The following is a 27607-nucleotide window of genomic DNA, read 5'->3' as shown; positions in this document are numbered from 1 at the left end:
TCTGGGCATCTTACACTTTAGAAAAGAAAGAAGCAAAAAGTAGAAAAGCAGATAATATCTGTCTACTGGCCGGGGGCGGGGGAATGATATGCATCAAGCAAAAAAGACTTAATCCAATAATAAAAGGTCCATTTTTAGCACTAATAAATGTCTTAGATAAAAATTGCCAAGATGGGACCTAAGTCTGTATTTCTCCACATGGTATCTGTCCTATGTGTTGACCAACATGTAGTTACCACACAACTGGAACTACAGTGGAGAAGATTGGCCCGGTTCTTGATTCAACAAATTATATAAAATTAATATTTTAAACTACTGATCCTGGTTGAAGCATATAATCAACCAACTATCTGACAATACATTGCTCTTTAAATCTTTAGTCAGCTACTTCACCTGCTTAACAGGCTTAGGACAAAGTGCACGAGAAGACAAAGTGGAAAATAACCAGGAAAGAGAAGTTGTAGTTTGCCTGCACATGTGTAGTTCAGTGGAATTTGAATGACTTGATTTTCTTGGTTGAATTATAAACTAAAACATGTGGCTGACATTATCCCTGAAACCTTAGTTGGCAGATTGGCCATGAACCTTCTAACACCTGGAAGACTAGCTGCAAATAACACTGAAACCGCACTCATCACCTCTAATAATCCAGTTTTCATCTTGCTGATACACATTTCCATTATTTAATAAATTATTATTATTATTACTACTACTACTACTACTACTTTGGAAAAGAGAATTTAGGTTGTCCTTACCTGCTGCAAATCTCTTTTTAATAAGTGAGAAACGATACCCAGCTCCAACAAGTTCGATATCACAGCTGGACAGAGTGCTTCCTTCGCTGGTGAACTGCACAACCAGGGGTGAAGGTTTGCTTGGTCCATCAGATAATTGGAATCGTGCAAGCAAGGAACCCACCCCTTCAGACAGAAAATTCATCAAAGTACATTAATATAGAAAACAATAGAAGGCTTATTAGCAAGATAGTGGTGTACTGAAACATTTTGTTAGGTTTGGATTGCATCTTATTCCTTTCACATCATGAACTTATACTCTGAGATGATTGAAGGTTGAAAGTATCTGGTAAACTTTGTTTTGAGGGGATGACATGGGTCACTTAAAGTAGTCAAACTTTAAATCAGCTTATTACAAATCAGACTTTAAGCCACCTGAGCCACTACTTGAGGAATTTAAACTGCTCTAAATTGCAAAATGGCAGTATATTCAATTAACACATCTTTTGAATGCACAAGTTGTCCCAGATGCACTGACTGAATCTAAAACTCTTGTATTAGTATAACTATTAGAACATGTTTTAGTTATACCCAAACCTGCATCAAATTTTACGAAGAATAAAAGTTACTACTATGGTAAATTTAGCTATTTTTGAGAACTTTGGAATGAGCTAGAATATTCAGTATCATGGAATCAGTGCGTGGTTCAAAAATATTAAAAATATCTCTTGTGAGGTTAAGATAACTGTAATTCAATGAAAGTTTATTTTTCATGTCTATTTAGGCACTCTCATAATATTGGCTTATCCAGTTAGGGTTCTGTTTTGGTTTAATATTAAAAAAATGTTATTTTTGTGTTACATCTGAATATGTTCTTTAATTATATAACAACAGTTTGGAATCTATTATTATGTAATGAACTCTGGCTATATTGTTCATGAAGGATAGCAAAGACATCACTTGTTTGATGTTGGAAAGAGAGTTATTTCAGACTTACAATCTTGGTCTAGAGATCGCTTCTCCCTTTCCAGTAATGACCTCATCCTCTATGAACACAGTGGAAAGACTGAAGAATGTTATTCAATGTAAACACATTTAATGATTTATTGCAAAATTTGTCTGACATACAGTATATTGTTTGTATGTAACATATATTTTTCTATGTTTTCTCTTCAAATCTATTTCTAGTTGAATGCCTTAACTATTAGACTAATTGGACCTTGAAAAGATATGTGTGATTACAGAAGGAAAGATGAAAGAGAAGGAAGTTTTACAGGGAATATAAACTTGTATTATTACCTCCATTTTCAGATTTTTGTGAAATATCAGGAATTCTCCACAATATCCTTTGTTGTTCAGCATTCCTAAAAATATGAAAAAATTGCTCAAGATAAAGAACACTGAAGAACCCTTCCAATGAAATTCTACAATACACAATAAGCAAATTTAATTATCACCCATCTAATTCAATTCTATTTATGTCATATTTTCAGTTAATTTTTGCCTGAATAAGAGGCTATACACAAAATGTTTGAATGGGACATGTTTCAAGCCTGAAACTGATTGTTTTAGCTATTCTGGAAGTGTTCCTTGCTCAAAATGGCCTGGTTTTAAACTCAGAATAGAGGTGTTTTCATCTTAAAATACTTCCAGAATGGTCAGAACAACTTATTTAAAACTTAAAACATTTTGAGTTTGAAATGTTTAGCAAGCCTAAAATGAGTATGTTACACTTGTATATAATTTGTTTTCTGTATTTTAAGCTTAATATTAAAATGCTGAGTTAAGAATTCAGGAAGTTCCATACCCATTTGCATTCTGTACATATATCTGAATCAGTAACTCCTGATATAAATAGGACCATAGCAGATATGACAACAATAGACCCATTCTTGTCTATTACTTTCCTGCAATTAAGTCTACAGTGAGATTTGCCAAGGGAAATCTAAAAAGAAAAGAGATGGATAGGTAGATAATCCTTTCTGTTTCCACAAGGACAAACCCTATCTTATTTCTCAGCAATCTGTCTGCTAATGTGTTTTTTCCCTTGCTGACGCATTGGGAGAAGCATTTTTAAAACACACACTCATCACTGCTACTAACTATAAACTCTTTAAAGCAGGGACCAAATATAAAAAATCATATTTTTTCAAAAATAGGCTTATATTGGAACCTCTAATGTGGCCCTAAGTTGCCTCATTTACCAACATCGGTAATGATCAAAGTCAAATGATCATTACTATAGCAGCTGGGAAACCCAATGTTGATGAACTGCAGTTCCCAGGAGCCCCAATGAGCAGCCCAATTTGCAGGATGCTAGGAGTTGCATTTCACCAGATCATGGTTCTGCATCCTTGAAATCAAAGGAATGGGAATATCTTGTTTTCTATCTGTACTAAATATTTGGGTAATCTTCTCATACTGAAGCTTTTTAGAAATATTTGGCTACAGTTCCCATCATTCCCAACTCACAGGTGTTTGGACAGATAGGAAAATTGGACAGATAGGAAAACCTGGACACCAAGTTGGGGACAGCTTTCTCCAAGTGAAGGGGAAAATACTGGTTTTATGATTAAGAATTTGGTGGGAAAAAGCCTATTAACCTAGCTTAGACTTCACTTAACATTTTTTTATCCATTCAATTGTGTCTGATTCTCAAAGACTGCCTGGACAAGTCCCTGAAGTTTTCTTGGCAAGGTTTTTCAGAAGTGGTTTGCCATTGCCTTCTTCCTAGGGCTGAGAGAATGTGACTGGCCCCAGGTCACCCAGCTGGTGTCAGGCCCAGCCCAAGAACGACAAAGAATCAGTCCAGCCAAACTCCAGCTCTTTATTTGCTCACACCATGTGGACAGAATCTTGCCAGTTTGAAGCCACTCCAGCTCCCTAAAGGGAAATAACCAGGGGAAGTTCTAGAGCGGGGCTATTCTGAACCTCTCTGTTTTCCCACAACCAATTCCTGGACTATGTTTCCTCTTAACTTGTTCCCCTTCTTGGAATGTGCTCCCTCCTTCCTGAGAAACAGCAGCATTACTGAAATCCACCACAGCTGGCTTCGTGCCTGTGGAGGGACTAGAGCTCATGGTCTCCAGTTTCTAGCCTGATGCCTTAACCACTACACCAAGCTGGCTCTCACTTAGCATTAGTTAGCCATTTAAACCTGGTATCTGCTGATGAAATGTGATCTTGGCTTTTAAAATCTACAGACTTTGATGATGAACACATAAGGCATCACTTCTGAAAGTCCGTCCCCTTTCCATATAAACGTTACATTAATTTGTTCTCCTAAGCTTTGCCATATTTAGAGAAAAAACACATCAGTTTGCTTTTGTAAGACTCTTTCTGTATTTACAAAAAAGGGACTTTCCTGTTTTCTCTGAATTACATTCTTTATCCACACAGCAGATATAGGGGTTGTCCTAAAATGAGGCTTCAGCAAAGGATCATTACCTTGTCGTGGTGCTGGAGCTTGAGCAATGATGCCATAAGCTAAACCGTGAAGGGCCACCCAAGACGGGAAGGTCATGACAGAGAGGTCAGACTAAATGCGATCCTTGGGGAAGGTAATGGCAACCCACTCCAGTATTCTTGCCATGAAAACTAAATGGATCAGTACAACCAGAGATATGTCAGTATACCATCGGAAGATGAGACCCCCAGGTCGGAAGATGGTCAAAATGCTACTAGGGAGGAACAGAGGATGAGTTCAACTAGCCCCAGACGTGATGATGCAGCTAGCTGAAAGCCGAAAGGACGGCTAGCAGCCGATGGTGCTGGTGGTGAACGGCAAATCCAATGTTCTAAGGATAAACACACCATTGGAACCTGGAATGAGCCAGGGCAAATTGGATGTGGTTATTGGTGAGATGTCAAGATTAAAGATAGACATTTTGGGCATCAGTGAACTGAAATGGACTGGAATGGGCCACTTCACATCAAATGACCACCAGATCTACTACTGTGGACAAGAGGACCACAGAAGAAATGGAGTAGCCTTCATAATTAATAGTCAAGTGGCTAAAGCAGTGCTTGGATACAATCCAAAAAACAATAGAATGATCTCAATTCGAATTCAGGGCAAGCCATCTAACATCACAGTGATCCAAATATACGCCCCAACCACAGGTGCTGAAGAAGCTGAAGTAGAGCAGTTCTATGAGGATCTGCAGCACCTACTGGACAACACGCCTAAAAGAGATAATTTCATCACAGGAGACTGGAATGCTAAGGTGGGCAGTCAAATGACACCTGGAATTACAGGTAAGCATGGCCTGGGAGAACAAAACGAAGCAGGACATAGGCTGATAGAATTTTGCCAAGACAACTCACTCTGCATAACAAACACTCTCTTCCAACAACCTAAGAGATGGCTTTATACATGGAGTTCACCAGATGGACAACACCGAAATCAGATTGACTACATCCTTTGCAGCCAAAGGTGGCGGACATCTATACAGTTGGTAAAAACAAGACCTGGAGCTGACTGTAGTTCCGATCACGAACTTCTTCTTGCACAATTTAGGATCAGACTCAAGAGATTAGGGAAGACCCACAGATCAGCTAGAGATGAGCTCACTAATATTCCTAAGGAATATGCAATGGAGGTGAAGAATAGATTTAAGGGACTGGACTTAGTAGATAGGGTCCTGGAAGAACTCTGGACAGAAGTTCGCAACATTGTCCAGGAGGCGGCAACAAAATATATCTCAAAAAAAGAGAAAACCAAGAAGGCAAAATGGCTGTCTGCTGAGACACTAGAAGTAGCCCAAGAAAGAAGGAAAGCAAAAGGCAACAGTGATAGGGGGAGATATGCCCAATTAAATGCAAAATTCCAGAGGTTAGCCAGAAGAGACAAGGATTTATTTTTAAACAAGCAATGCGCGGAAGTGGAAGAAGACAATAGAATAGGAAGGACAAGAGACCTCTTCCAGAAAATTAGAAACATCGGATGTAAATTCCAGGCAAAAATAGGTATGATCAAAAACAAAGATGGCAAGGACCTAACAGAAGAAGAAGAGATCAAGAAAAGGTGGCAAGAATATACAGAAGACCTGTATAGGAAGGATAACAATATCGGGGATAGCTTTGACGGTGTGGTCAGTGAGCTAGAGCCAGACATCCTGAAGAGTGAGGTTGGATGGGCCTTAAGAAGCATTGCTAATAACAAGGCAGCAGGAGACGACAGCATCCCAGTAGAACTGTTCAAAATCTTGCAAGATGATGCTGTCAAGGTAATGCATGCTATATGCCAGCAAATTTGGAAAACACAAGAATGGCCATCCGATTGGAAAAAATCAACTTATATCCCCATACCAAAAAAGGGGAACACTAAAGAATGTTCAAACTATCGAACAGTGGCACTCATTTCACATGCCAGTAAGGTAATGCTCAAGATCCTGCAAGGTAGACTTCAGCAATTCATGGAGTGAGAATTGCCAGATGTACAAGCTGGGTTTAGAAAAGGCAGAGGAACTAGGGACCAAATTGCCAACATCCGCTGGATAATGGAAAAAGCCAGGGAGTTTCAGAAAAACATCTATTTCTGTTTTATTGACTATTCTAAAGCCTTTGACTGTGTGGACCATAACAAATTGTGGCAAGTTCTTAGTGGTATGGGGATACCAAGTCATCTTGTATGCCTCCTGAAGAATCTGTATAACGACCAAGTAGCAACAGTAAGAACAGACCACGGAACAATGGACTGGTTTAAGATTGGGAAAGGAGTACGGCAGGGCTGTATACTCTCACCCTACCTATTCAACTTGTATGCAGAACACATCATGCAACAAGCTGGGCTTGAGGAATCCAAGGCTGGGGTTAAAATCTCTGGAAGAAACATTAACAATCTCAGATATGCAGATGATACCACTTTGATGGCTGAAAGCGAAGAGGAACTGAGGAGCCTTATGATGAAGGTGAAAGAAGAAAGTGCAAAAGCTGGCTTGCAGCTAAACCTCAAAAAAACCAAGATTATGGCAACCAGCTTGATTGAGAACTGGCAAATAGAGGGAGAAAATATCGAAGCAGTGAAAGACTTTGTATTTCTAGGTGCGAAGATTGCTGTGGATGCTGACTGCAGTCAGGAAATCAGAAGACGCTTAATCCTTGGGAGAAGAGCAATGACAAATCTCGATAAAATAGTTAAGAGCAGAGACATCACACTGACAACAAAGGTTCGCATAGTTAAAGCAATGGTGTTCCCTGTAGTAACATATGGCTGCGAGAGCTGGATCATAAGGAAGGCTGAGCGAAGGAAGATCGATGCTTTTGAACTGTGGTGTTGGAGGAAAATTCTGAGAGTGCCTTGGACTGCAAGAAGATCAAACCAGTCCATCCTCCAGGAAATAAAGCCAGACTGCTCACTTGAGGGAACAATATTAAAGGCAAAACTGAAGTACTTTGGCCACATAATGAGAAGACAGGACACCCTGGGGAAGATGCTGATGCTAGGGAGAGTGGAAGGCAAAAGGAAGAGGGGCCGACCAAGGGCAAGATGGATGGATGATATTCCAGAGGTGATGGATTCATTCCTGGGGGAGCTGGGGGTGTTGGCGACCGACAGGAAGCTCTGGTGTGGGCTGGTCCATGAAGTCACGAAGAGTCAGAAGCGACTAAATGAATAACAACAACAACCTAAAATGAGGAAGCAATTCAACAAGGTAAGGTCCTAAGCAATACATATGGGTCTCAGGATTTTATGTAATAATGAAGCACTCACTTATATCCAAATGCAGGGATTTCAGAACAGAGGCCTTTTGAGTTACTGCAAATGCAAAATAAGTGATTTTGGTGTCCTTCTATTCCCCCATCATGCTGACTTACAGTATATATAATACAGTATTATGTAAGACTACTCACTTAGATTTTGTCCTATGTTTGTTTTAACCACAGTATTGTAATTTGGCAGTATTTTTAATTTGTAATGTGATGACAGCAATCAACTGACTGATTTCCATATAAATTAAGCTAAATTGCATTATTATCTCATCTGGTGTGGAGTAGTGAGTAATGTTGAACTGGGAGTGGGAGGAATTCAGGTTCAAATCTACCCTCAGCCACTGATGATCACTGCATGACAGTCACTACCAACCCAGCCTATCTCACAGAATGGTTGTGGGGGAAATGGGAAGAGGGACAGCTACATATTCTGCCTTGAACTTCTGAAGGGAAGGCAGGATAATAGATAAATATTTCTTATAAATAATTAAATAGAACAAGTTCTAATAACAGTGTTTTATGCTGAATGTATCCGTTTTGCCTTATCAGGAAATATCAGGGCACGTGGCCAAAGATTTCAGTAGACTGGAAACCAGTAGGTGTAGCTGCATAAAATTTTCCACTACAAAGCATCTTTCGACAGGCTGTGCATGCTTTGAACATGATTTGGAAAAAGTGCCTCAGATCTCACACATGCACGAGCACAGTGCCTCTTTTTTATTCATTAAAGCAGTGTTTTTCTCAGGACCCTCTCTCACTTTTAAAAATTACAGAGGATCCCCAAAGAGCTTTTTTTTTTTTGAATGGGTTATACTTATTGATATTTACTATACTAAAAATTAAAATTGACACATTTGCTGCTGCCATCACTTCTCATGATTGTTTGATGGGATTTAATATTGTATTATTTTTCAGCATAGGCCAGCAAATAATTTTTATTTCATGGACCCCCTCAAAGGGTGTTGGGGGACTCCCGGTGTCCTCAGACCACACTTTGAGAAACACTGCATTAAAGCAACCATGTCTTCTTTGAGGCTTCTGCACAAATCTGAAAAAAAAAGAGGTGGCTGTTTAAAAGTTGCACTGAAGCAGTGGCATTTTTTTTTTCCAGGCTTGTGGAGAAGCCTGGTAAAAGGCATGGCTGCACTAATGAACTGCAGAGAGGTGCTGTGCTTGCACAAAGTCTGAAGCACTTAATAATAATCTATTAAATTTATATGCCACCCAGCTCCTAGTGACTCTGGGTAGTTTACAATTATAAAAACATTTAAAACCAAGTAACAATACAAACAATACATTCAACACAAAAATACCCCCCCCCCAAAAAAGGAACAGAGATGAGTTATCCCCTCTCTCTTTCTCATCATATACAGATATACATATACTCAAAATGTTAAATACTTATACAAAGTTGTGCCACGGTTTTAATAAGCATATAGTTTGCTATAGTTTGCTAATACTATTTCAGGCTCCCCAAAGGTTTTGCTCAACCTCGGTTACCAAGAAAGTACATGGCTGGAATAAGGAAGGATCAAAGACCACCTCTGGTTCATACCAAATTGCAGGTGGAAGCACAGCTTGTAGTTTTGTCACTCCACCATCAATGGGAACAAGAAACTGCACATTGTTTAAAGCTACTGGTGTAGTCATTGCCTCTACATTATACTTGTAGTCAATGCGTAGATCTGTGCTTGTAGGTTCACACCGCCAGTTCACTGCAAGATTCAGCGGAGTAGATTGAATACCCTGGGCTGATACCTTGTAAGACAGAAAGAACATTTAGTATCTGTAAGAGCCAACAGAGGGAGGGAGGGAGGGAGGGAAATCTAATGTTTTCATGAACACCTGAAAGGTTTATGATCACGCTGTAACTATAGACTCTGTGTTAGGTTCCCTTTCTGCAAGATCAGAAAGGATGTCATACCTGGTATTTAAGCATATCCACATTATAGTATGTTGCTTGTGGTTTCTGTTCAGATACTTTCTTCAAGTGAGTCATCAGATTTGGCATGTTTACCCAGAACTCCTTTGTGTTGGCATCGGCTTGTGTGCTGTCACTGCATTATTTAAAATAGGAGGAACACATGCCATTTTCATCAGTATAAAATATGTGTCAGTTTTGTATTAAAATTATACTTAATTCCAGCTGCACAATTTCTCTTTACGCCAGGGGAGATAAATGCCACAATGTGTGATCCAGTGGTTTAAAGAAGATGGGCCTATGTCACAGAGCCTTGGGGGGGCAGATTGCTTTCTTCTGGGTTTTGAAATGGGTGTGGTTCATGCTTTCTAAAAACTAGATTTTAACTTAGTTTGGTCTGGGAGTCTTTTCAAAGAACAGCAGAAGAAAAAGGTTTAAATACAACTTAAAAATCAATAAATCAACAACCTAAGTCATAAACATTTCTCATGCAAAAGTTGCACAAATTACTATTTCCTGTAAAAAATATTTTCACAATGATATTTACCAGCAAAGAAGTTGAGGATTTGGCAAAACATGTTCCAATCTATTGTAATTTGTCACACGAAATGTTAGAACAGCTGGAGCTGGGTTATTGGCAAAATGTCTAGTAATTCCCGCAGGAAATGACAGCACCATTTCTCCAGTAATCTTTACTATGCATCTTCAAAATCAAAAGAAAGGCAGACAGAGGAAAAAAGCACACAAGTTAAGCACAACTACCCAGTTTTGAATCAAAACATATGTATATATAATTTGATTTCTTATTTTCAGCATATTCTATTCCAGCTTCAAGCAGCCATATATAACTAATTTATCATACCCTCATTTGGGGCCAGGAAAAGTGGTGTTTAAACAAAAAATGTTTGTGATATTGTTAAAAAGAATGCAAGGACTTCAAATATGTCAGAAAGACAAACTGAATTACGTCCACAATTGTCATCTTAAAAAATTGTTCTACAGGTAGTCCTCTACTTACAACCACAATTGGGACCAGAACTTCCATCACTAAGCGAGGCAGTCATTAAGTGGGTCATGCCTGATTATATGACTTGTTTTGTTGTGATCATTAAGCGAATCACTGCAACTGTTAAGTGAATCACGTGGTCATTAAATGAATCCAGCTTCCCCCATTGACTTTGCTTGTCGGAAGCCAGCTGGGAAGGTCGTAAATGTTGATTACATGACCCTGGGATGCTGCAACCATCATAAATACATGCCAGTTGCCAAGCACCTGAATTTTGATTCCGTGACCGCAGGGACGCTGCAACAGTCATAAATATGAGGACTGGTCTCAAGTCACTTTTTCCAGCGCCATAGTAACTTTGAACAATTGCTTAATGAATGGTCGTAAATCGAGGACTACCTGTACTACAGAGTGCTTTAGAAAATTTTAAGAAAGCAAGATCAATGGGTAGGAAAAATGTATGAGGCTATATTCTTTGATTTATTATGTTCCTCTGAATTACATGAATTACCTTAGCATGAATAGGACTTATATATGCTATAAAGATGAAAATATACACTTAAGGTTATAACATATGGACTGAAGTAGCCCTATAATATATTTATGCTGATTTTGGTGATTCTGAAAATGTGGTACGAAATTAAGGAAACTATCTCTGGGTTGAATCTAGAGTTGCATAGAGTAGAATTTCACTAAATGTACTTCTGGGGGCAGAAGACCGAAGAAGAAATATGTTACTTACTGCCTCCTTCCACTTGCAGCTCCTATGCATTGAACATTTACTCTGGAAGATTTCCTGGAGTCTCTGATAGCATTGGGGGGTAGGAGAAAATCTCTAGAACTATTCGTTCTCTCCTTCCACTCATGGGGAACTTCATAAAGTACTGTATATTAGATCCTAATCTGTCAGCTCTGGACATTGTTATTGTATATATACAGTAATTCTGACAACATGGATAGCATTAGGAAGAATATAATTTAATCTTGGAAGCTGAAACTATAATTTAAAGGGCTCTCTCTTTCTGAAAAACGCCAATGTCCCATTATCATTCCACATTTATTCACTAACGTACGTGTCAGCTGAGAGTAAATATTTTCTCTAGATTTGTTGCTGTATTTTCAACATAACTATTCCAGAGGAAGTGGATAGTATAAGACCAATCCTGAATTGCCAACTAAATGGGAAAAGGAGGGGAACAAATGGTACAACACTTACTTGTTAGGATCAGCTCCTTTGAAGTACGCATTAACAGTTTCAGTGAAAGCTGCAGCTACAGGGAGAGTGTCTTGTGCACCCATTGTTAAGGGACTGGGTCCTCGAGAAGAGCCTGCAACCAATGAAACCCAGACAGTCTTTCTCTCACTGAAACCTTTTTTACTTTTTTCAAATCAACATTAAAAAAAGATAAGAGGTGGAGTTGAAAGGTAAAAGCAAACTAGTTGTTCTATCAAAATGTCAGTCTACGGATATATACAATATTTACACATTTCTTTAAACAGCAAAAGCCAATGTGATTTAAACAAAACCAAAACAAGAGGAATATTTGACTGATTGAAACATTTTAAATAAAATAGTCTTTTGTGTGGTTGTACAGTATGACATGACCATTTGGGCCATTCATTTGAGGATCCACGTAATGGCAGTCTAGTGGTAGTTTAATTTAAGATCATAATGATCTACTTATAATGGACAGCAGAATAGTCAAAGAAATGTTGCTTAAACGACAATGTATGCGAAGGAAAAAAGGGGGAGTCAACAAGAGAAAACTTTAGGGACAAATGTGTGCTGGTGGCTCAATGTGATTAGCCAAAGAAGACTGGATGTTTAATTGATCTGATTATAATGTCCCTAAACATGGGAGAACGACAGGAGAATGACAGGAGGGAACCTTGGCTGGAAGGAGGAATAACCACACTAAGAAAGGTAGCCTGTATTGCCACTCCTTCCCCTTCCCCCAATTTAAAACAAGTGCAGCACCAAGGTAATGGTATGTGGGAAAGACCTTGGGAGATGGGGTGAAGAGATTCTGTTAATGTAGCTTTGCAATAAAGTAGAATTAGTGTATCTGGTTGTTTTCCTGTCTGGTCTACATGGGAAGGCTGACATCAATCTTGCAAGTCTGAAAGTACAATTCTCCCTGTCTCCTTTACACACTGAGAAATTAGGGAGGGTCTCTTCTGAGCCTCTTGTCCAGCCCACTATCCAACTGCTGGCTATGCCCTCTCTTATCTGACCATTCCCTAGGCAGCATTTCCCAAGGTCTTTCCCACATACCATTACAACCAAATTGGCTGAGTTTAGTATATGATTCTTAAAAAAGGAAAAATACTGTATATTCCAGGGGAAATTATTTGAGACCAGCAATTGTGCTGGTGTTTGCTATGGTTAGTTTTTGTTTTGTGAACCTCTGAAATAAGCTTGGGAGACATAAAGAACTGAGAGCTGCCTTCATCAATCTGGTGTCATTTAGTTTATGGCTAGAAATCTAGAAATTGAAGTCCTAGCATATCTGGAGGGTTTCCAGTTTGAGAAAGGCTGATTAAATAATTACTCATATGTATTATACTAAAAGGACATGTATCAGATGCATTATACATAATTGGAACTTTTTAGTAATAGTGTCTAAGCTATAAGCAATTGTTGGCAGCTAAAGTCTTAGATGAAATAAATGAAAAGCACTAGATACAGATACAGTTTGCAGATGAAGTCCATATTATTTTCCTATTATGTTTGATTTGTTACTAGAACAGTGAGAAACTGAAGGTCACATGTTCCCCTCCCCTCCCCTCCCTGGGGTACCAATGATTGCAAGAAAAAAAAAAGTGGAATTTTTGTGTATTCGATCTTCCACACAAAAGAGCAGCAGGGATTTTGTGCCCCCATTAATTTTTGTCTAAGATATTGCTCAATGAAAATGGCAAAAGATGAGAATGCTATTAATTGATAGTCTTCTACAAACCACATAAGCAAGAACGTGCTCCTTCTGGCAGCCTGCACACATTTTAACTTTCAAAGAATACACTGGGATAAGCAGAAGCAGAAACCTATTCAGGAAGAAAACGTATAGGTTTATTCAGAACCCATTATGGATTTTGAATCCTTGCTAATGATCAGGAAAAAGCTATACTATGATGTAAACTAAAGCTAGAGGATGATGATGTGATACTTTATCTAGGTTGGGTTCAAGTAAACTGACATGGCAGTGAAATAGACCTGAATATATTATCCAGTTGTGAGCAGGTGTTTTGTGTGGAGGAAGTGACCACGTTTAGTAGTCAGAGAGCTTCGAGATTCAACCCAATATTTAATTGCTCAAGAAATTTTCAGCAAGCCTAGGTTGCACAGAAAAAAGGAAAGATCTGTGTGAGTGCCTGTAAGAATAAAGAATAAAGCATGATTGCTCATTTTTCATAGGAATGTAACTCTTCTCTACAAGTTGGAAATGCTTCATGCTAGCTACCTATTAGAGTTGAGCAGCAGATGTTGCTGAGAAGTACTAAGCACAAATGGGATGCCCAGATTAAATCTGTGGCTGTGTGAACATGTCACAGCTATCTCTGCAAAGCAACCCTCCAAAACCTGGGAACTATGAATCCTTCAGCTTTACACAGTGATGCAGAAAGGTAGTAACTGAAAGCTTTCTAGATCACCATCTGTTTTACAAGCCTTTAGAATACAGTTTAAATGAATTCAGAATACTTATTTGTCTTTACTATTTTCAGATCTACAGGTAGTCCTCACTTAAAGACCCTAATTGGGACTGGAATTTCTGTGGCTAAGCAAAGTGATCATTAGGTGAAACATCATGTGACTGCACCACTTACTGATGGCAGTTCTGGTAATCTCAGTCGTGACTGTTAGGTTAGAACTGCTCCATTAGATGAGGATGTCACGCTTCTCCTGCCCCTGCCATGCTCACTTCCACTTCAATTCCCCCCACCTGCCTTTCTGCCCATTTCTGCCCTTTTGGCTGCCCTGCACTCTACCATCATCACCTGCCCCTGCCGCCCCCTGCCAGCCCCCTCTGACCTTCACTGTCTTCTTCCTCCCACTGCTGATGAGGCGTGCCCAGCCAAGGCAGCTGCTGGCCCTTTATGAGGCTTTTGCAAGGCTATGCGAGGCCTCCCCAGGTCTCTCCGAGGCCTTTCAAGGCCTCCATGCTGTCCTATGAGGCCTTGGGGAGGCCTTGTGAGGCTTCATGAAGGGCCAGCAGCTGCCTTGCCCAGGCAAGCCTTGTCAGCAGCAGGAGGAAGAAGATGGCAAAGGTGAGCAGGGGCTGGCAGGGGGCCGCAGGAGTAGGTGGTGATGGTGGAGTGCAGGGCAGGCAAAAAGGCAGAGATGGGGGGAGATAGTCAGGTAGGGGGAGTTGAAGCGCATGCTGTGGTCATAAATGTGGGTGGGCTGCCAAGCACCTGAATTTTGATCACATGACTACGGAGGCACTGCAACAGCCATAACTTTGAGGACTGGCCTTAATGACCATTTATTCAGTGCTGTCATAACTTTGAATGGTCGCTGAATGAATGGTAGTTAAGCAAGGACTACCTGCATGCACCTTATAGTCTGCAGGAATATTCCAGGGCCATGCTTTGGAAAAGGATTTGCCTTAAACAAACAGGACATACTAATAAAAAATAGATTGAGTGCTCATTGTAATGTATTTGCTCATTCTGAATGGCCAAAGGAAGCCATTGGAGATATCTGTAAACCAGAATAATTTGCCATTAGTGAAGATCAGCTGGTTTATGTTTTAAAGGAATTGTCCTCAAATCAAAATATTTACATACTGTAAATATTGTTCTTTTCAGCAAAAACCCATCTATTTACTTTTCTACGTACATTATTATACACAAATTAAAAGATAATTTAAAATAACTTATTTGTTCCTTTTTAATAATAATCCTTCTTCCCAAGCTCTTAGTTAGAGCCCAAATCATCAGAAAAGACCCAGTCCAAAGACTTTCTTTGTTGGACAGATAGATAATAATGTACTGAACTGATTTGTATTTTTGTCATGCAAGGGAATGGAACAACTGGACCTCAACAGGCATTAAGACTAAAGTAAAAAGTAAAAAAATTTGGCCAGATCCTTGTCCCACCACAACTATGGACCACCCACCACTTCTTGAATGCAGGAATAGATACCATCTTTCACCAACTCTCAGCACAGATACATGCCCTGCTGATGTCACATCACAAATACATGCCCTGCTCATGTTTTGAAGCTCTCCTTCAAAGCTATTATTTCTATCCTGAGCAATCTTAAGGTCTTCCAAGTGGTTGGTCTATCACACTTCATTCCAATCTAACATATCCCCAGCACCACTTGGCTACAGCACCTTGCATGCTCCCCACCCCCCCAAGACCTAGTCTCTGCTCTCTGTGGCCATTTCATCCTTCAGCTTTCTTCCTGTTCTTCCAGTTGATTCAATGATGGCCCATAAAGGGGATGAAGTCCAGTAAAGTCTTCTGGCCACCATGTTTTCCCTATCTTTGCAAGATACCTTTGTTCCATCTTTACATTTCCAAGTGACCATAATTTGGTTTTTGCCTGGGCTGGTTGAATCATACCCGTATTTCTTTCCCACCCTGTGTCCACTGTATTGCAATGGCTCCCTCCTCCCATCTTTTTTAAAGTCTTTAAGCTGAAGTGTGGGCATCTGGAATAAAACTACAAAGTTTCAGTGAATGATATTTCTTTGCTTCCATGAATCTGAATCATCAGTTTTTCAATGCCACGAAGTTTATATGGCCCTATATGGAATAAACAAAGGAATCACCTGGTATAGAGATCAGGGAGCTGACTTTGAGGGAAATAGGCAGGAACTGTTATATAAGCAAAGAGGGCTGAAACATTCCTTAAGTCCTGGGAAACAAAGTAATATTTGGAAAAGACTCAGGCAGGCTTCTCCTTGATTCATTGGGATATAACAGGATGGGGAGGAAAAGCACAACCAGGCTTGCATGATTCTGTTATTAGAGCCTATCTCAATGAAGTATTCATGGAGAAAATCTGTCTGATTGCTAGGAGTTGAAAAACGACTTGATGGACATAATCAATCAATCAATGAATCAAGTGCAGTTCTAGTCTTGCAGGGTTGATTTTCTGGTCTGATCTACCCCGAAAGGCTGACACTTGTTCCCATTGCTTATTACTGTAGCATCAGAGCAACAATGGTACAATAAGGGCAGGGGGAGGAGAGAATAGGTTTGTGTTCATGTCAACTAAGAGAACACGGGAAGGGTTTTGAAAACATCTGTGTGTGTGCAAACATCTGGGAAAAGCACAGGAATAGAACAGGGAGCAGTAAGGAGGAAACAAAGGAAAAGGGTCCTTCCCACAAAGGCCAGACAATGAGGCCTTATGTGCACAAATGAAGAGGGCAAGAAGGAGGGGAACAATCAGGTTCTGTGGTACCCCTAGACTGGTCGAAGCACCAGCCTGATCCCACTGCCAAACCACTGCAATACAGAGTGGAATTTGTCAAGCTGGCTTCAGGAATGGCCAGGAGCAGCGCAGGAGACAGGCGGCTCAGACTGCAATGTGGAATTTTGTCTAGTTCATTAGGAACTATAGTAAGCAGATAGAAGTTGCTATATTATAAATTTATAAACACTTAACACATGCAGCAAGCAAGGAATTAAACCTTTTCATTTAATTTCCTATGGATAGTCTTTTATCTTTTTGAATCAACTCCAGTTTACATATATATAGCCTTCTATATTTGACCTTAATAACAACAAACATTAAGAATTGTAACACGCTTTTATTAGTTTAGCACCCTTTTTGTATTATTAAATGTATTCCTATTTATTGCCTGTATTTTTAATTACATGTAAAAAGGGGAGGAAATATTTATTCAGCATGTTTATAGGGGACAGATGAATGTCAGATTATGAGACTGAAATAAGCAGGTCTAAATAAACAGGGGAACAATTTTTAAGTAAGAGGAAAAATAACAAATATTGAGGGCTTAAATTATAACAACTCATCGTTCATAAAAAGGTTACAATAGCTAATAAATACAATATCACAAGTTCAATTCAGCTTTCTGTCTGTCTGTCCCTCTCAGTGTAGTGGTTAAGGCACTAGGCTAGAAAATGTGAGACCCTGAGTCCTGAAACCATCTGGGTGACCCTGGGACAGTCATTTTCTCTCAGCCCTAGGAAGAAGACAATGACAAACCACTTCCGAAAATTTTGTCAAAAAAACTGCAAGGACTGGTCCAGGCAGTTGCCAGAAGTAAATACTAACTTGGAAAAAAAAACCTCTTCAGGTACCTAATGGCATATAGTGCAGGAAATAGAATATATTTATCTTAAGGAGAAAATAGAAATGAATTTTTGGAATGCACTGAATTGTGTTGACTTTGTACTGACTTGAACATATTGTCAAAACACGGCAATACATCTGAAATGACTCAGGTCTGTTTTAATATTTTTCTTGGTACACATGCAGACAAACATTTTTTTTAAAAAATGTATTCAGTGCAATGCTCGTCTAAAAACCAGCATTCTGCCAATTTGTCAACATTTGGATCTGAATACCTTGTTGAATATGCTACTTGCAAATAGAATCAGGACTTTTTTTCAAAAGATTAAAAATGTTCTGAATATATTTCTGTGTAGAAATCATGAGTAACAGCATATGGATACATCTATTATGTAAATCAGTTTCTAGTCTGTGTCACTCTTCTCACCCAGATGCACAGATGTGTCTCAAAAGTGGAAAGCTTCATTTTCCAGAATAAATGCATGCAGAACTGCCATTTAATCCAGTGCATTTATGTTTCAGGATAAATATTACTGTCTACTCAATTAGCATTAGTACACAAAATATTTTATTATATGTCATACTGCAGAGATTTCTTGAGAGCCAGTTTGGCATAGTGGTTAAGGCACCATAGAAACCAGGAGACTGTGACTTCTAGTCCTGCCTTGGTTATGAAGCCAGTCACTCTCTCTCTTTGGCCCTAGGAAGGAAGCAATGGCAAACCACTTCTGAAAACGTTTCCGAAAAAACTGCAGGGGCTTGTCCAGGAAGTTTCACGGAACGAAGACTGACTTGAAGGCACGCAAAAAAGAGATTTAGTCCTGCTTCTCCCAAATGGCTATGAAACTTTGGTGTTGACATAATTTAATAGGCAGTTGGCTGTGGGTTATTTATTGAATATGCAAGAAGCTAGTGATATAAATAATAATTCCAATGCTGCAGAGAGCAGCTTTTTTCTCAGCAATTCACAATGTGTCATGATCACTCTTGCATTTTAATCAGAAGTGAGCCTGCTTGATTGAAAAATAACATAAAATGGCCAAGTGAATCATTCATTTTAGTTCTAACAGTCTTGGGAAAAAAATCCATCTTTAGATGCACATGTCTGCAGAGGTGGCTGTATTTGAAAGAACTACAAATTTTCTGATATTAATCAAGATAATCATCTCCAAATGTATGATGGAAGCCTTCCTAAGGCAGGAAACACATTCTTAGCTCCCTGAGCTCATTCCTGATTGAACCATACATTTCCTTTTCCTATTTCTCATTGTCCTGTGCCTGACCCATTTTTTTTTTCCTTTCCCCCCTCGCAAAGTGGAGAGATTGCTTAAACAAGCTGTCTCTTCCTGAGTGGCTTTTCTCTGTGGCACAGCGCTTCCTAATAAGTGCTAACCACAAATTAACAAGCTCTGCTCTGTGACCTTAGTTAATTAATTAGTACCTCTGGTGCAGCTGGCTGCAACCTGAAAGTGACAAGACTGTAGTAAGTTACTAGTTGACATTTTTGGCTTCCCGACTGGCTCTGGGCTCATAGCCGCAACCATGCTAGTCAAACATTCCTTTCAATGAGAAACCTGTATTGTGTGCCTATTTACTCATGTGTAATCCCTTCCTCTTCAATGAATGTAAATACAAACATTAATTTCCTTCTTGTTAATCACCCCAGTGTCAGGGTGAGCATTCCAAAAGACAGGGGAATGGGGGAAAGGGCTGTAAGATTTGCCCCGCAAAACCAATTTCCTCATGAGTTGAATTCCAGAGACCATCCTTGCCACTCAGACCCACCGTGGAAGATCAACAAAGGACCCCTGGCACTGTAAGTATATTTGGGGATAATTTATTAATAAACTTTCTTCAAAGTTTGTTGCCATTCTGGCATCTCCCTTGGTGTCCTTGTTCTTTGTATCCATCCTGCAAATTCTAAATTAAGCATTGACGCACAATTTAGTGGCAATGCTCATGTTTAGTTTTCATTCGTTAGGGAGATGTACACTGGGTTGTACATGACATTTCAACTTTGAAATGCCCTTGACCTTTTAATATTCTGAGCTTGAAATAAAGCATGACTTTGGAACAAAAGCTTGGTTATTTTGTGGGTGTCATTTCAAATGTTCTGATGTGTTATTGTTGTCTTGTGGCTTGTGATAGGTTTCTATTTTTCCAACCTCTTTCCAGCCTAGTTAGTCTATTAGCAGGGGCTGGTTATGCCACTTCTACTATTGGCCTAGGAGGAATGGGACACTGTGGGATTCGAGCAGTATTTCTCAACTCAGCAACTTTAAGATGTATGGTCTTCAGCTCCCAGGAAACACATCTTAATGTTGCTGAGGCTGAGAAACACGGATTAGTGTGTTGAGAGGAAGGCAGCAGTTAAGTGCAGACACAGAAGAAATCATTGTTTGCAGTTATCTGGAAAGTTACAGCTGTTCTTCAGAAATCATGGATTTGGGGACAGTTTTAATTTATTTGTCAGATAGATATCCTGTTTTTCCTTCAGGAACTCAAGGCAGTTTTTCTATACAATAAGAACCCAGTGAAGTAGAAGAGGTAAGAGCCAGTGAAAGGCCCAAAGTATCCAGGAAGCTTCCATGGCTGAGGGTGGATTTTAATCTGAGTTTCCTGTGGGTCAGGGCAGGTTGAAGTTAGAATTGATCTGGTTCGGAGAAAACAATGCATGTGCTATATTTAATTTTGCAGACAGGTAATGCAAAGGTATATGTGCACAGGCTTGCACTAATAAGCTTAATAAACAAGTGTGGTTAATGCTGTTGAAGTAACATCTACTGTTGGTTGATCTGTTTGAGTTTTGGTATGTGTGGGTGCATCCTGCGAGTGCTCTTTGATCTTGATGTTCTGTTTCAGAGCACATTTAAAGCTGCAGAGTTTCTGTCTCGGTTTGTGCTGATTCGATGTGATTTGGGATGTGTTTATGCACTGTGTGCAGGTTTTTGAGGCTGGCCAAGTTTCATCCTATTCTTTAAGTCTTTAATGCTGCTCTTGCATAGGGCTTATAGTTCTGTTCTCCAAAACTCTTCTCTTGTTGTGTATGTGTTCCTGATTCCAACTCAGCATATTCATTCTATGCTACTTTGGTGTTGTTGGTGAATAATTCTGCTTTTTTTTTCCTGTACTGTGCTCAACGTCTGTTTTTTAACTTTTGCTGACTCACCTCTGAGTTAGTGGGTTTGCTTCTTTTCTTGATCACTATTTGGCTATATCCGTAATTTTTATTTATTAATACAACTGTTACTATTTATTAAATATGCCCAGGTGCAAAATTACTTTTAGTAATTCTTTGAAAACAGGAAAAAAAATCCATAGCACAGAGTGTAATTTAGCTGACTTGGCTATTTCTGCGTATTCTTTTCTGGGAGAGATGTGGATTGCCTGCTCCTGCTAAGTCATTAAAGCTGCTAAGTAAATTGTAATTGAAAAAATGTTTGTTAGATAGATTAGTTTTCTTTGTTTATGTGCCTATACGCTGTGTGGGCTAAGTGCCATGGGGATTAATTTAACAAACTGAAACACTCTCTCTGTTGAGAAGGGAGGGGGCTTTCCTGATTACTGATTCAATCAATTCTATTCCTCAATGGATTTTTTTAGTGTTTTGAAACAATTTTTAAAAATAAACTAATTGACATTATTATTATTTTGCAATTTGGGCATTGGGAACTAGTCATCATGAACTGTTCCTTATCTATTCCTGCAGTACTGAGGTGAAAAACAAGGTAGACAATTCCTTGTTTTGAGAATCTATTGGTTCCAGTGGTTGGAATATTCAGATAGTTCCAAGTTTTGTTCCAGCAGAGTGTAGAACACTTATTTTGCTAGATATCAAAGTGGGTCCGTATTGTACCGAGTTCAAGAGAAGACCAAAACATTTTATGCTGATTTTTATTCTATAGGTGTTATACCTACTTATTTGAGACAACAGAGTCAAGATTAATAATGGATCAGTGTCCAGAAGGGTAATGCAAAAGAGGAGATTTCTATTTTTCCTGCATCCAAAACCAATATTTGCAATTATTTTTCAATTCATCCTATATAAAAGAATTTTGAGAGTAATAATTCTGATGATTTTTTTTTTACTTCTCTTTTCTGGAAATCCTCTTGTCCTTTGATGATTATGGAATATAATGCAACCTGAACAAATCCTCCCACATCTAAGGAAAGAGTAGAAAGTATCTTTTTCATCTTTTTCCTTTCAGATAACTTTCCAAAACATGCACAATGTAATTATTTAGGTTGGAATATAGAAATACTGTATGTTAGAAACCTTGAGATTCTTGATCACTTATTATTATTCTAGATCCAGATTTCAGTTTTATTTCTCTCTCTCTCTCTCAGATTCTGTTCTATTAGAAGTGCAGCTACTGTATATATGTGCAGATAAGTTGAGAATTTTAAGTGTCACCCCCCAAAATGAAAGATTTAAGATTATTTGGTGCTTCTCCTGATACACCGTTAAACCTATTGTTATAGCATGATTGACTTTCTTAAACTTTTCTATTGCAAATTTACTTACAAATAGCTGGTATAAAGGACTTCAGTGCAGTGGTAAATAGCCCCAAATCAGTTGAACAAATGGCTCATAGCCTTGTTTCAAAATTAATTGAACAGAAAAGAGTTTTGTATATCAAATGTTATTCACTTCTCATATGAAATAAATTCTGAATTTACATGCTTCTATTCTCTACTCAGAGACTCATACTATAAATATAACTTATGTAATTTATTTAACAGCAAAAGAATATTTGATTATTCAGGTGTCTTAAAAATTAATTTCTATTTTTTAAAATAATAAATTCAAAAACTATTCAAAATCAATACACCACTGCAGATGCTTTAAAATATAATAATAATATAATAAGATATATTATGGCCAGGTCTGATTTTTTCAAGAACAGATAGAATTGAAATACAAGCTTAAGTTGAATAAAAACATTTATTTGTATAACATCTGAGTACAAAGCTGAATCTGGAAGTACAATACTTCCAGATTGGAAATCTGATTTTTGGGGGAGTACTATCTATCCCAAAGAAACTGGAGTTAAATTTCAGAGTCTACCTGACCAGGAGTACTTCTATCTTGTATTGATTAAATTTCAATTTGTTAATTATTATCTAGCCTATTCTGAGTCCAAGTCATAAAAAAGTACTTTGAATAATTCATGGGTCATTAGCTACACACACAGCTCTTGGCTCAATGAAAATAGCACCATTTACACATGCAACATACAGATAATGTACAATATTCTCAAGTCTTTAATGCTGCTTTTGCATGGGACTTGTAGTTCCATTCTCCAAAATTCTTCTCCTGTGTGTGTATGTGTTCCTGATTCCAACTCAACAGCTGCTTTGGGTAAAAGTGCTATGCAGAGGCACTTAGAATGTGATTGTATGTCACTGTTAGGTAAGAAGTATGTCTGTATATGTATCTGGTTCTGGTTCTGGTGGGAGACAGATTTACCTGTGATCAATAGCACAGCATCTGAAAGACATTTTCACTTAATGGACATCTACTTAAAATCCATTCATGTAAGTTATGTATTTCAGATAAGAAGGTGGCAGTCAATACATTTATACCTGCCTTTCTATTAAAACATTCAAAGTGATTTACAGTGAATAATAAAAGTTTATGATATAACAGTGATGATACAAAAGAATGAGAATGAAAAAGGGACAAATAAAAATAATTCATTTACTATTTTATACTGTTACATAATGGCAATGTGGAATCATCAGCACAGGAAGAAAGTTGGGGAGAGAAAAAGCTAATAAGGGATTTTTCTAGCAGGTTAGATGGAAGAAACCCTCATAGGCTAATTGCTAAGAGAGGAAGTTGTGGGATAGCATAGGTGTGCCATTTCTTAAGTAGGTACACCAGGTACCTAACTTTCATAATTCCTGTTAGAGTGGCCAACAAACATGATGATGGATTCCAACTCATCTGGAAGGTATAACTATGAAATGGTCATTCCTCTCTCTTTCATTAAAGCAGTTTTCAAGGAGAAGCAATCTCGACAGGCTCCATCTTGTTGTTGTTTATTCATTTAGTCGCTTCCGACTCTTCATGACTTCATGGGCCAGCCCATGCCAGAGCTTCCTGTCGGTTGTCAACACCCCCAGCTCCCCCAGGGACGAATCCATCACCTCTAGAATATCATCTATCCATCTTGCCCTTGGTCGGCCCCTCTTCCTTTTGCCTTCCACTCTCCCCAGCATCAGCATCTTCTCCAGGGTGTCCTGTCTTCTCATTATGTGGCCAACGTATTTCAGTTTTGCCTTGAATATCATTCCCTCAAATGAGCAGTCTGGCTTTATTTCCTGGAGGATGGACTGGTTTGATCTTCCTGCAGTCCAAGGCACTCTCAGAATTTTCCTCCAACACCACAGTTCAAAAGCATCGATCTTCCTTCGCTCAGCCTTCCTTATGGTCCAGTTCTCGCAGCCATATGTTACTATGGGGAAGACCATTGCTTTAACTATGCGGACCTTTGTTGTCAGTGTGATGTCTCTGCTCTTAACTATTTTATCGAGATTTGTCATTGCTCTTCTCCCAAGGATTAAGTGTCTTCTGATTTCCTGGCTGCAGTCAGCATCTGCAGTAATCTTCACACCTGGAAATACAAAGTCTTTCACTGCTTCTACATTTTCTCCCTCTATTTGCCAATTATCAATCAAGCTGGTTGCCATAATCTTGGTTTTTTTGAGGTTTAGCTGCAAGCCAGCTTTTGCACTTTCTTCTTTCACCTTCATCATAAGGCTCCTCAGTTCCTCTTCACTTTCAGCCATCAAAGTGGTATCATCTGCATATCTGAGATTGTTAATGTTTCTTCCAGCAATTTTAACTCCAGCCTTGGATTCCTCAAGCCCAGCTTGTCGCAGGATGTGTTCTGCATACAAGTTGAATAGGTAGGGTGAGAGTATACAGCCCTGCCATACTCCTTTCCCAATCTTAAACCAGTCTGTTGTTCTGTGGTCTGTCCTTACTGTTGCTACTTGGTCATTATACAGATTCTTCAGGAGGCATACAAGATGACTTGATATCCCCATACCACTAAGAACTTGCCACAATTTGTTATGGTCCACACAGTCAAAGGCTTTAGAATAGTCAATAAAACAGAAATAGATGTTTTTCTGAAACTCCCTGGCTTTTTCCATTATCCATCGGATATTGGTAATTTGATCCCTAGTTCCTCTGCGTTTTCTAAACCCAGCTTGTACATCTGGCAATTCTCACTCCATGAATTGCTGAAGTCTACCTTGCAGGATCTTGAGCATTGCCTTACTGGCATGTGAAATGAGTGCCACTGTTCGATAGTTTGAACATTCTTTAGTGTTTCCCTTTTTTGGTATGGGGATATAAGTTGATTTTTTCCAATCGGATGGCCATTCTTGTGTTTTCCAAATTTGCTGGCATATAGCATGCATTACCTTGACAGCATCATCTTGCAAGATTTTGAACAGTTCAGCTGGGATGCTGTCGTCTCCTGCTGCCTTGTTATTAGCAATGCTTCTTAAGGCCCATCCAACCTCACTCTTCAGGATGTCTGGCTCTAGCTCACTGACCACACCGTCAAAGCTATCCCCGATATTGTTATCCTTCCTATATTCTTGTTATCTTCTATATATTCTTGCCACCTTTTCTTGATCTCTTCTTCTTCTGTTAGGTCCTTGCCATCTTTGTTTTTGATCATACCCATTTTTGCCTGGAATTTACATCCAATGTTTCTAATTTTCTGGAAGAGGTCTCTTGTCCTTCCTATTCTATTGTCTTCTTCCACTTCTGTGCATTGCTTGTTTAAAAATAAATCGTCTCTTCTGGCTAACCTCTGGAATTTTGCATTTAATTGGGCATATCTCCCCCTATCACTGTTGCCTTTTGCTTTCCTTCTTTCTTGGGCTACTTCTAGTGTCTCAGCAGACAGCCATTTTGCCTTCTTGGTTTTCTCTTTCTTTGGGATGTATTTTGTTGCCGCCTCCTGAACAATGTTGCGAACTTCTGTCCATAGTTCTTCCGGGACCCTATCTACTAAGTCCAGTCCCTTAAATCTATTCTTCACCTCCATTGCATATTCCTTAGGAACATTAGTGAGCTCATCTCTAGCTGATCTGTGGGTCTTCCCTAATCTCTTGAGTCTGATCCTAAATTGTGCAAGAAGAAGTTCGTGATCGGAACTACAGTCAGCTCCAGGTCTTGTTTTTACCGACTGTATAGATGTCCGCCACCTTTGGCTGCAAAGGATGTAGTCAATCTGATTTTGGTGTTGTCCATCTGGTGAAGTCCATGTATAAAGCCATCTCTTAGGTTGTTGGAAGGCTCCATCTATCTCTTGTAAAAGCCTGATCTTTCCCTGCTTAAGGCATTGCATCTAGTTTGAATACAATTAAGATAATAATTATCCCTGGGTAATCTTTAAAGTTCCAATCTTTTTCATTTTAGGGGATTTCGTTGCTGATTGCCCAGCCACGAGATCTAAATAATCTTCCCAGAATCTGCTATTGCATTTCCATAACAAAATTCTTTCAAAGTTTTGACATAGGTAGCAGCTTTTACGCTTTTCAATGTTAAAAAGAAATATTTTCAATCTTGGCACAGTCTTGTACATGACTGAGATAGCTTAGGTAATTTTTATTTTCAGAGCCACAGGAGAAATGTTTTCTTGTTTATCTATTGGATCTCTCAAAGCTAATATTATTTGCATGCCTTTTAGTTAAAAGCTCTTAGTTTGTTTGGGTAACCCTTTCAATTTCACTGGTTTTGGAGAGAGGACAAGCCACAAAGTGTCATTAGTGGAAGTGGCGCCTTAGCTTCACAGGATCTGATGTGTAGATATCCAAGGAGCTTGGTTTCTATTTAACATCTATATGATATTGCTGCCTCCAGATAGACAGGCTAGAACCTAATTATTTCATTAAAACATCTGTGGATCCTATCTTATGTGGATAAATGTATTCAGAGCACAATAGTGGCTCAAAGCTTCCTTGCTCTTGTAAAAGTCATATATTTTTAACAGCTGCTCTCTAATTAATGGGAATCTTGTCAGAAATGTAGGAACATATATGGTGAGTCAGACCATTAGTTAAATCAAGCACAGTACTGACTACAGTGTATAGATTCTACAGAGAATGTGTGTAGTCTGAATAGAAATAAGAGCTAAAACATTAAGCTACCACTTTTCCTTAAATTATTCTGCAACCTTTAAACTACATCAGAAATGGGCAGAGTGGGAACCTCCAAATGTTGAAGTCTGATTCTCATCAATTCTATGATGAGACATGATGGGAGTTGCAGGACAACTCTACATACTATACATTTTGCTAATATTGCTCACTCTGATCTAGCACAACGCATTGAACGTAAGACTGGATGTAATTTATAAGCTGTGATTTTCTCAATATGCTGCTGCTTCCCTTCTAATGACCATTGGAAAGTGATGGCACATTCAAACAGCTTTGGATCACAGCAGCGCTGGCTGCCAATAAACTTTATACTTTTTCAGCTTGGGATCAATGTACTGCAGAAAGGGTTTTTTTAAAATCCATTCAGTCGTGTCTGATTCTCAGAGACTGCCTGGATGCTGGCTGTTTTGTTAACCTATAGCATAACCTTCAACAAAACCACCAGTGGTTGTGCTGCCTGAGAGGAATGCCAGTCCAAAAAAGAAGGCTGCAATACTGTAAGGCAGTGTTTCTCAACCTTGGCAACTTGAAGATGTGTGAACGTCATGCTGGCTGGGGGATTCTGGGAGCTGAAACACTGGTGTAAGGGAATGAAGAGAGTCTTCATTTGTCAAATTATTTGGTTCTCCCTCTTTGACTACTGATGATTACCCAACCATTTATTCTACAATATTAATTGCAAAGACAAAATTATCTTCATCATCCCACCAGAGATGACTTGTCATTGTTTATTGCTCAAGTTATACATTCATTCCGACAGGGACGCGGTGGC

At 39.0% G+C, this 27607-nt stretch overlaps 1 protein-coding gene across 1 annotated transcript in view; it reads right to left on the bottom strand.

The window, feature by feature from the left end:
* SGIP1 (SH3GL interacting endocytic adaptor 1) overlaps positions 1 to 27607 on the bottom strand; it is a 113113-nt gene that overhangs the window by 836 nt on the left and 84670 nt on the right. The window contains exons 19-24 of the mRNA XM_063299857.1: positions 11592 to 11703; positions 9917 to 10072; positions 9373 to 9505; positions 9004 to 9206; positions 2034 to 2098; positions 756 to 920 (exon numbers count right to left, since the gene is read on the bottom strand). Of these exons, the coding sequence (XP_063155927.1) occupies positions 756 to 920; positions 2034 to 2098; positions 9004 to 9206; positions 9373 to 9505; positions 9917 to 10072; positions 11592 to 11703 (834 nt within the window). The remainder of the gene's footprint in view (positions 1 to 755; positions 921 to 2033; positions 2099 to 9003; positions 9207 to 9372; positions 9506 to 9916; positions 10073 to 11591; positions 11704 to 27607) is intronic.

This window comes from Candoia aspera, chromosome 3, assembly GCF_035149785.1.
Source record: "Candoia aspera isolate rCanAsp1 chromosome 3, rCanAsp1.hap2, whole genome shotgun sequence".
In the NCBI taxonomy this organism is placed as follows: Eukaryota; Metazoa; Chordata; class Lepidosauria; order Squamata; family Boidae; genus Candoia; species Candoia aspera.
This window is presented reverse-complemented; position numbering and strand designations above follow the sequence as displayed.